Raw genomic sequence first — 10,086 nt, 5'->3', positions numbered from 1 at the left:
CTTAAATGTGTAGATATATATCAATACTTATACATATATATCTATGTATATACATATTTTTGTACAAAATTAATAACTGCAGAAGGACTGAATAGGGTAATGTGTATTTAATATCCCAAAAAAAACTGATAAATCCCGCTAAAGCTGTGATATGTCTCTAAACTTGAGTTTTCTTTGGAAAAAAATATATTTTGATTCGTCTATCAAGCATTTGAAACTTACTGGTTCTGTGTAGCATAGGGTGTACAAACTCTTTCTATTTAGAAGAATGTTATTATTTAATAAACTATACATAAAATGAGAATAGGTAAACTTCCATTCCCTACACGCTCTGTTTATGCTAGCTATCCAGTGAACCTTACAAGTAAACAATTTTAACACTTCATGAGTTAAAAATTTTTATATATGCACATAATTACGATATACATGAACATGTAACTCTATATATATACACACGCAACTGCATATATACAAATAATTGTATGCACGTATATATATATATATATATATATATATATATATATATGCATATTTATTATTTTTCCCTACAAAGAGCTAAAATTACCCTTAGTCGCCTATATCTTTGACGCCGCATGATATACGAATAGAGCAATGCCTTCATTGCTCTGCTTCTAGCAATTTTAAAGCATCCTTTGCTTCTCCCTCGAAAACCTTTTGCTACTTGAAAAACTACTTCTCTTGGTAATTTCATTTTCCTCTCCTGCGTTTTTTTTTTTAGTATACATTACGTACCATAAACTATTAAAAATAGTTATGGAGTTTTCTAATATTACTTTTTCTTATGTTTTTTATCTTACACACATATATATATATATATATATGTATATGCTCGCTTTATTCAATGTGCAAAAAAAAATTGTTATCGTTGCATTTTTTCTACTGTTTATTCTATTATTTATTGCTTCGCTTATGCGTTCATAAATGCTTTTTTTTTTTTTTTTTACCTTATATTTTTTGTTTCTCTTGGCTTATACACCCTTAATAATTTTAATTCATGTTCGTTCTGTTGATTTTGTTCATTAATTCATGTATATTTTATGCAAATACATATGTACATATATATATTATATATATATATGTAACACCCTTTAATAAGAAAAAATTAACAAAATTTACAATGACGAAATAATTTTAAAATTAAATGAGTTGCATTTCAACATGCTCAAAGGATACAAAGTAATCACGGTGTTATAAAAACCTTTAAAAGAATTATTTAAAAAAACAAATACCATAAAAAATACTCTTGTTTATTTTTACATATTGTATTTCAAAATACAAAAAATTAACATATGTATATAAAAATCCTTTACATATATTTGTAAAGAATTTAGTAGAATAGCAGCAAAGAAAAAAAGAAAAGAAATGCACAGAATATAAAGGGATAAAGGGAATAAAAAAAAAAAAAAAAAATGGAGAAAATATGACAAAACACAATAAAATGAAACAAATATAATAACATATTAATTCTTAATAAAGAAAATATATAAATTTGATTATATATAATCAAAAATGGAAAAAAACAAAATCAATGGACATTTAATCGATTCAAACGGTTATTTTGTGTGTGTACATTACTTCCCCAGTTTTCTAGGAAAACATGGGAAGTATTCAAAATATAAATATTGCACAAAAGTTAAACAAAAAATTTTTTCTTAATCTTTATTCTCCTTTTTTCCAAAACAAACTTCCTTATATGCCTCATATAAAACCTCCTTAGTTACTCTGGAACATTTATTCTTGTAACAATCTGAGTTAATAATTTTCTAAAAAAAAAAAAAAATAATAAAAATAAATTAACAATGTTAAAAAGTAAAACAAAATAATCATATTGAAAAATAGGACAACTCGTAATCTACAACAGTAGGAGCAATATTTTCATAAATATTGTTGCTTTTTCATAATTTCATCATTCATTACGACAATTTTTTTATTTATTATTTCATTAATATAATGAGCCCTTACCTCCATGCATTCACATTTTAAAAAGCACTTCCTGACTAATTCTTCGAACGTTTGAAATCCACATTTCCTAAGACAGTCATAATTTTCTTCATTCTCATCATAAACTATTTCTTCCTCATCTTCTGCCTGATTTTCGAATGCTGATTTTGCACCAATGGATTTATACATGGAAACATTTTCAGGAGAATCGCTTAATTTCTTATTTCCCCATTCTATTATATCAATAAAGGACTGAGTTGCAAAATCCCTAATATCTGATATTGAGTGTGTTTTTCCCAGTTGATGTATACCTATAGCTAACAAAACAGCAGTAAACATTCTAGCAATTACAAGAATCCAAGTATCATTTCTATATACCCATGAATGAAATGGTGTAAACGATTCAACAACATTACATTCTTCATCAAATAAATTTGGAAATATCCAATAATCAACTCCAAAAAACCAGAAGAAAATAAAAGTACATAATCTTCCTACTATTATAACTGATATTAAAGCTATAAATGCAACAGACAAATGCCATAATGCCAATTTTAATTTCAAAGGCCAAACAGGAAACATACAACATAATAAAACAATCGATATTAAGATTACTAACATAAAATATTGTAATTTCTTATTCCTTTCATGCACTAAAATATAAAAACTTGTTTTATCAAAATTTTGTTTTGAAGTCATAATTAATCTCTTTGGCCATTTGGGCCTCTTATATACTCCATTTTCATCCTTTTCATTTATTCCTTTAATTGGTTTATATTGAGCTTTATATATATATCCTTGTTGTATAAATAATTCAGCAAATTCTTCTATATCTTTCATCTCATCTAAACTTCTCCCAATAAATAAATTTGGAAACTTTTTCTTTAACATATCTTTCTTCGTGCTTAAAAAATGCACAAAATCATCTCCTCTAAAATATTCTACTGCTCTTTTTCCTACTTCTGCTGCGCTCTTTACCTTGACTCCTTCCTCGAAGGCGCACTTCAACACTCCAAGCATATCAGGATTTAATTCCTGCAAATTCAAGTGAGTAGACGTCCATATGTGTTCTTACATAGGTATTCATATATATATATATATATATATATCACGCACACAAATACACATATACACATATATATTCACAGATATACGTATGCACCAACGAATATTTCTCCTAATTATTAATTTTGTTGTTTCTTCTTTATTATTCATGTTTTAAATTTTTTAAACAACTAGCAAAAAGGAAAACCAAAGATGTTAAGTGATTATATACATATCAAACATAAAAAAAAAAAAAAAAAAAAAAAATTAAAGGAAAATAAAATAACCGATAACTATACTTGCATAATAATCATATAAAAACATTAAATCGACTTCATGGAATCTAAATGTGTAAACCCATTATGTATAAACAAGTATATGTTTTATAATATGAAATGCTGAATTCATTAAAAAGATGCATTTTTACCTCTGTTCCGCTCATCTTTTCCTAAATTAGTAGAAAAACAAAAACATTAATGAAAAAAAAAATTATATTTTCTTTAATATAGAAAACTATTTTTGTACAATAATATCATTATATTTTTCTCGTATGTTCCAGTCTGTGCGTTAGCAGTTTTCTATTTATTTCTGTGTTATTATTACTATTTCTATTATTATTTTGTAAATTTCTTAGATAATTTTTTTTTTAATTTTATGCTATTAATTATTTATTGTACTTTATCCTTTTTTTATTTCCTTTTCTTTATATTGTTTTCCTCTCGTAAATATATATATTTATATATATAAAAGTACAAATATGTATAAATAAAAATATGTATAAATAAAAGTATATAAATATATATATGTATATATATATTAGTAAGTAAATATAAAATTATATATATATATATATATATATATATATATATATATATATGTATATATATATTAGTAAGTAAATATAAAATTATATATATATATATAAATATATATATGTATATATATATTAGTAAGTAAATATAAAATTATATATATATAAATAAATATATATATATATATGTATTTATTTATTTATTTAAATTTAAATTTTTTTTTTTTTCTTGTTTTTTATTTTATTTTTCATTTTAGTGAAGTGTGTTTATTGCGTGTTCACTATTAATAATATTTCTTTTTGCTTCATTATTGTTTTGTTTACCATTTTGTTCTTTATTATTATCTGTATTTTAATGTTTTTATTTAATAACATTTTAAATAATAAATTTTTTTAATTTTTATTACTGTATTTACCATATACTACTATTTTTTACAACATTTTTAATTTATTTTTATGTACTATATTTATTTCATATATTTTTTATGCACATATCAATTTTTATCTTTTTATGTTCTTTAAAACTTAGGAGAAATAGAAACATGCAATATAATAATTCAGATGTGGAACAATATGAAAAAATATATATAATATAATAAATTTCCTCGAAAAAGTCATTATCACATTGTGCAACTAATTTCATTTTTTTAATTAGATCATATTGGTGCTTCCGTTTAGATCGTTTTTTTTTTTCAAGTTGCATTTCTGTTGTTTAAGTTGTATTTCTGCTTGTACGAAGATTATATGCATGTCTATATTTAAGTTATGTTTATCCTTTGGCCTAGGTCATATCTGTTCTTTACTATTTACTTATTTTTTTTTAATAATACGCATTCATAAATATTTAGAAAAATTCGTAAATAATGTTATATATATACATATCATACTTATGAAGTTTATACCAGTTCAACGATGAATAGATGGAAGAAAGTTATGTACAATTGATTTCTTTTACCATAAGAGGCAATAGGTACACAAGAAAGGAAACTAATAATAATATACTTGCATTATAAGCAAAAATAATTCTTCATGGACGACATTAAGTTAGATATTGTGTAAAGAAAAAACTTTGATAAAGTAAAGGTGAAAAACTTACAATAAAACTGAAAAGGTTATTATAAATATTTAAAATGTAGAAATATAAGTTAATAAATTTATTTAAAAAAAACAAAAAACATATAATAATAAAATAAAAAAAATATTAGTGTGTAAACATTCACGTAAAATTTTTTAGAAAAAAGAAAGAACTACCGTATATAGCACAGATATGATAAATACTTCTTTAAAAAAAATAAAAAGAATATTAATGTACCAAAGACCATAAGTCGCAAGTTTTTAAAATTGTTGATAAATCATAGACATATTAATTGTAGCTTTAGTGGTGCCTCTAAAAAAAAGGAGAACAATAAAATAAAATTCATATGCATATATATATATGTATGTATACTTCACATAAATACATATTACTACTCTACGCAGAACTATACTTAGAACTCAGAGAAAAACAGTTTTATAATGTTATAGATTTTTTATTATTATAAACCACTTTTTCCGTTGCTAAGAAATAAAACCTAATAGGAAGATATAACTTGATCATAAAAAAAAATTTTTTTTTTTTTTTTTTTGTTACTCCTTTTTTAAGTTCTCACCAATTATTTATACATTTTTATATTTTTTGTTAGTAAAATAATTGGTGCCATTCAAAGGATAATATTTTAAAATTCCTATTTATGAATGATTTCCAAATTATGCATTTTTTTTCCCAACTATCTAACCAGTATAACTTGTTCAATTTTTCTTAATAAAATATATGGCTTAAAGGCACATATATATTTTTATTATTTCAAAAAGTTTTTAGTCCGTATGTATGTAACTATTTATCTATCTGTCTATATATATATAGGTAACACACTGACTACTCCTCGTTCCACTAAAATAATATTCCTATATCTATTTAAATTAAAATGTGGATCATTCATGTCATAATGCAAAACATTTCACATTTGTCCTGGATCAAAAAAAAAATAAATTTCAAAAGCCTTTTTTTTAAATATAAAGCATAAATACACATATAAGTTTGCTATCGGTTCTATTATCTGTAATTATGATGATGTTAGACATTCTTTAAAAAATAAATTTCATGTTACTTTTCATAAAAGCTAATTTTTTTCGAAATAAAAAATAAAAAAAATCATAGGTAAAATGAAACCGCACATATTTGTAATTTATTGTAATTCTATAGGAACAAAAAGATATCAATGTGAATAAAATGTTAATAAAGAAGGGTGTTTTTATCTATCACGATACATATATATATGCATAAATATAAGAATGTGGGGTGTAGATGCGTCTGCATGTGAACATATATGTGTGTGCGTATAATAATCACTACACTTGTACCGTTTGTATCACTATTAATTCCTTTTTTTAAGAATATATGTAGGCCTCTATCCCATTATTACAGTAGTGTAATTAGGAAGTATGTAATATTTATTAAAAATGTAATTTTCCTATGTTTTCTTTTTACTACAATACTCGTTATCCTTTGCATTATTTTCTCTACGTTTATATGTCTGTGCTTGTGCCAAATAAATTAACGCTAATTTGATAGAAAATCATAATTCCCCATGTTATACATATATTTATTTAAATTTATTTAAAGATTAATGAGAGCATTTTTATTAAATAAACATACAAAATTATGTACACGTATTACTACATTTTTACACAAATCATTGTTTATATATCAATACGCACCGAAGGAGGAATCGAACCTCTGCGCAAAGAACTTACGCCAAATGATTTGAAGTCACACTTAGCAACCATGCTAACTCATCGGTGCAATTTTATTAATTCTAATATGAAGTGATACATATATAAAAAAAAAATTAAAACTAAAAAAAAAAAAAATCACAACTGATATTCTAGAGAATAAATTATATGTGACTTAATAAGCAGTATTTAAGTGGTTATTAACCCAAAAAAAAAAAAATTAATGGGTGCAGTGAAAGAAGCAGAGAAAAGTTTTATAAATATAACTGTGCTTTTTATCAAATCTTAAATATAAATTGTTCAATACTATGTAGAAATGAATTACATGTAAGCTTACAAAGTACACATGGCACAAAAAATGTAAAGGTAAGATTTAAAAAGGGAGAATAGGTTAAGTAATATAAATATTAAATGCATTCATAATTTTGTATAAGGAATATATTAATTATATATTATACTTTATTCAGATTGAAAGTAGAGCGTATACGTAAAAAGAATGTCATTCTTTGAATCATACATAAATATGTATATATATTTTAGGGTTTTTTCTAGAAAGGCAAAATATGTACGAGGTAAAAATAATATTCTTTTATTTTATTTTCTTTATTTTTATTTTTATTTTTTTTCTTTATTAAATGTAAAATAAATGTATAATATAATATCTTTAATGATTTTTTTATAAGAATTTGTTTTTTTATGTGTGTTCTTTTCTCATCCAATGTAATTTTGAAAATGTAGATATTTAAACGAAATATTTCAATTACGTTTATCCTTTGAGTGTTTTTATATTTATTGGCTCCTTCCATTTTTATAAATCTACTATATATAAAATATAAGTTTTTTTTTATTTTTTTTTTATTTTTTCTTAAATATTGTAAAGCAATATTTAAAGAAGAAAATAAACAGTTATATGTAGCCCCTCTTTCAAGTTCTAAATAAATATTTTGGTTAATTAAGCATAACAGAAATTTGAAAAGAAAATTTTTTTATTCTTTTCACATAAAAAATACTAGAAATTTTTTAATAATTTAATAATTGATATTAAAAAAATATGTGTATGAAAATGCCCTTTTTTTTTTAATTTTACAAGAGTGAGCTTAAAATATGATGTACATAAATGTATACAATAAATACCTAATTTAAATATAGTTATAAATAGGAAAAACATACTTTACATATATAAGAAAGAGGATTAGTTAGGACTTATAAAAATTTATTTAAAAAAAACTGTTAATATATGCTTAAATTTATAAAAATAAATGTATATAAATATATTATATGCGTAATATATGAATTATTTTAAAAGCTGACATAAGCATTTTTATTTTATGATATTAATTAAAAAAAAAAAATATATATTTAAGGGTAATTGGCGCAGTCGGTTAGCGCGCGGGTCTCATAATCCCGAGGTCGTGAGTTCGAACCTCACATTACCCAAAAGGGCTAAGCTTGCCACCCCACAGGCTTAGCCGACAAAGTCTTCTGGCCCATCGGTAGTCTTCTACCATTGGGCTGTTTTTTTTTCTTTTTTTCATTAAAGATATATAAATATCTTTTATATATTAAAAAGAACAATTGCTAAATATTGCATAATATTTTATTTTATACATTTTAAAAGCTTTTTTTGTTTAAGTATTGCTAAATAGTATAATAAATTATTGCTCCACCATTTTTATATTGAACAATTTTTTCCGTTCCTGTTTATTGTGTAATTAATATAAATTAGTTGGCTTTTATAAACTTTTTACGTATATAGTAGAAAATGAAAATTATTTTAAAATTTAACTGTTTTATTCCTAATTTCTTTTATTTCTTTTTTTTTCTATATTACACATTAGCCATGGCAAGGTTGGAGGTACTCATTAATGTTTAACGATTCGCCATGTATATAAAAAAAATAAGAACAACAAGAGAGCGATAAAGGAACGATCAAAAAAACGATAAAAATGAACCCTTACAATGAAAAAGTTTTTGCCTTTCTGTAAATTTTATTCTTTTACACTTTTTTTCGCTTCAAGCAGATTTAAATTAAACACCTCTTAAAAAAAACGGTAACTATGTATACGCACATTTGTACCTGTTTACGTATTTGCAGAAGGTAATAAAAGTACTGCGATCAAAAATTTAGGAATTAAAAGTTAATTCTATTTTTTTCATTTTGCTTGATAATTGCTCTTAATTCATATTAGCGTGTAGAAAGATAAAAGTTAAATAAAAAAGGTGAAATGAATATATCTTCGAACTGGTGGTATTTTATGTTCCCAATGTCCTGTATTTTTTAGAAAAATAATGTCCTCCTTTCTTTTTTTATACCAAAAAAAAAGAAAAAAATACAACTTCCAAAAAATCATTTAGTTAAGGAAAAATTCAAAAATGAATGAACAAAAAGAAGACATAAAAAAAAACAAAAAATTACGAGCTTTTTGACTAATATCTGTTTTATGAAAGCAACACCCACGATAGCTGAAAAAGGTCCTCTCTTATTTTCATGAAACTATGAATACACAAAATGATGTATAAATAGTATTTATTTATATATGGAAATATTTTGTAAAACATTTTTACTTTTTTTTTCTGGTAGAGTAAACGCTTGTCCTGTTAAATGTGTGCAAGCAAAAAAGGATTAATTTAACATCTTTTTCACCTAATATAGGACGTCGTACTTGTATAAAACACTGTTCACAGTTCAGTAATGTATTTTATTCATAAATATAAACTATAGGTGTATTATTCTCGCATAGTTTAAAACGTAAGTGGAAAATAATAGATTATAAATTTTTCTTTCATATGATATTTTTAATTTTCTTAATTGTTGCAGCTTTACAATAATTTGAAAAAATATACCTTTAAAAAATAATTAACAATTCATGAATAATTTCCATATTTTAATTCCACGTTTTCCGAACAACAGCGATATATAAAATATATCATTCCTACTGAAAATATAAAATGCTTTACTGATAAATAAAAACGTAAAAAAAAAAATGATTTGATACACCTAAAATAACTGAAGGAATGATTAATAAAAATATCAGCATATTGTCCAAAGACGACATATTTATGTTTAACGTATATATAGGTGGGGGGGTGCAGGTACTATCATATACTAACATAATTATATGCATTCCATGCATACATCTAAAATTAGTTATTCAACAAAGTAACGGTAAAAAATATATTAAATTTTATTTTAAAAGAATAAGGATTATTTGTGTGCAAAAAAAAAAAAAAAAAAAAAAATTCGTAATTAAACATTTACATATTTTTGAAATTTTGTAATTGTGTATTTAAGTAGTTCTATAAATACATAATTGTAAAATTACTTAATAATGAAGTAACGTATCTGCGTAATTGTGTAACTGTGTGATTGTGTAATAATGCATTTTTGAAATTCAGTAAATTCGTATTATAAGGTTAAAATATTTTTGCTTTATCGTAATAACTTATTTTTTTTAAAACTTATAATATCCGTGCACACTACTACATTATTTTCTGTT

General features: G+C 23.3%; 2 protein-coding genes and 2 non-coding genes across 4 annotated transcripts; 1 reads left to right on the top strand and 3 right to left on the bottom strand.

Annotated features, from left to right (window-relative positions):
* Positions 1-138: 138 nt before the first annotated feature.
* On the bottom strand, positions 139-712 carry PmUG01_12079000 (50S ribosomal protein L20, putative; the record flags this gene model as incomplete). The annotated part of the gene is made up of 2 exons (XM_029007037.1): positions 139-357; positions 566-712. 2 exons carry the CDS (start codon positions 710-712, stop codon positions 139-141), a joined length of 366 nt encoding a protein of 121 aa, XP_028863466.1.
* A 961-nt stretch (positions 713-1,673) lies between these two features.
* SEC62 (translocation protein sec62, putative) lies at positions 1,674-3,448 on the bottom strand (the record flags this gene model as incomplete). The annotated part of the gene is made up of 3 exons (XM_029007036.1): positions 1,674-1,784; positions 1,984-2,997; positions 3,434-3,448. 3 exons carry the CDS (start codon positions 3,446-3,448, stop codon positions 1,674-1,676), a joined length of 1,140 nt encoding a protein of 379 aa, XP_028863465.1.
* Positions 3,449-6,557: 3,109 nt separating this feature from the next.
* Positions 6,558-6,663, bottom strand: PMUG01_12078800.1. The gene has a single exon. It is a non-coding gene (tRNA).
* Positions 6,664-7,952: 1,289 nt separating this feature from the next.
* On the top strand, positions 7,953-8,026 carry PMUG01_12078700.1. Its single transcript has one exon. It is a non-coding gene (tRNA).
* Positions 8,027-10,086: the final 2,060 nt, after the last annotated feature.

This window comes from Plasmodium malariae (assembly GCF_900090045.1).
Source record: "Plasmodium malariae genome assembly, chromosome: 12".
In the NCBI taxonomy this organism is placed as follows: Eukaryota; Apicomplexa; class Aconoidasida; order Haemosporida; family Plasmodiidae; genus Plasmodium; species Plasmodium malariae.
The sequence above is the reverse complement of the archived record's forward strand: the minus strand, read 5'-3'. Positions and strand labels throughout refer to the sequence as shown.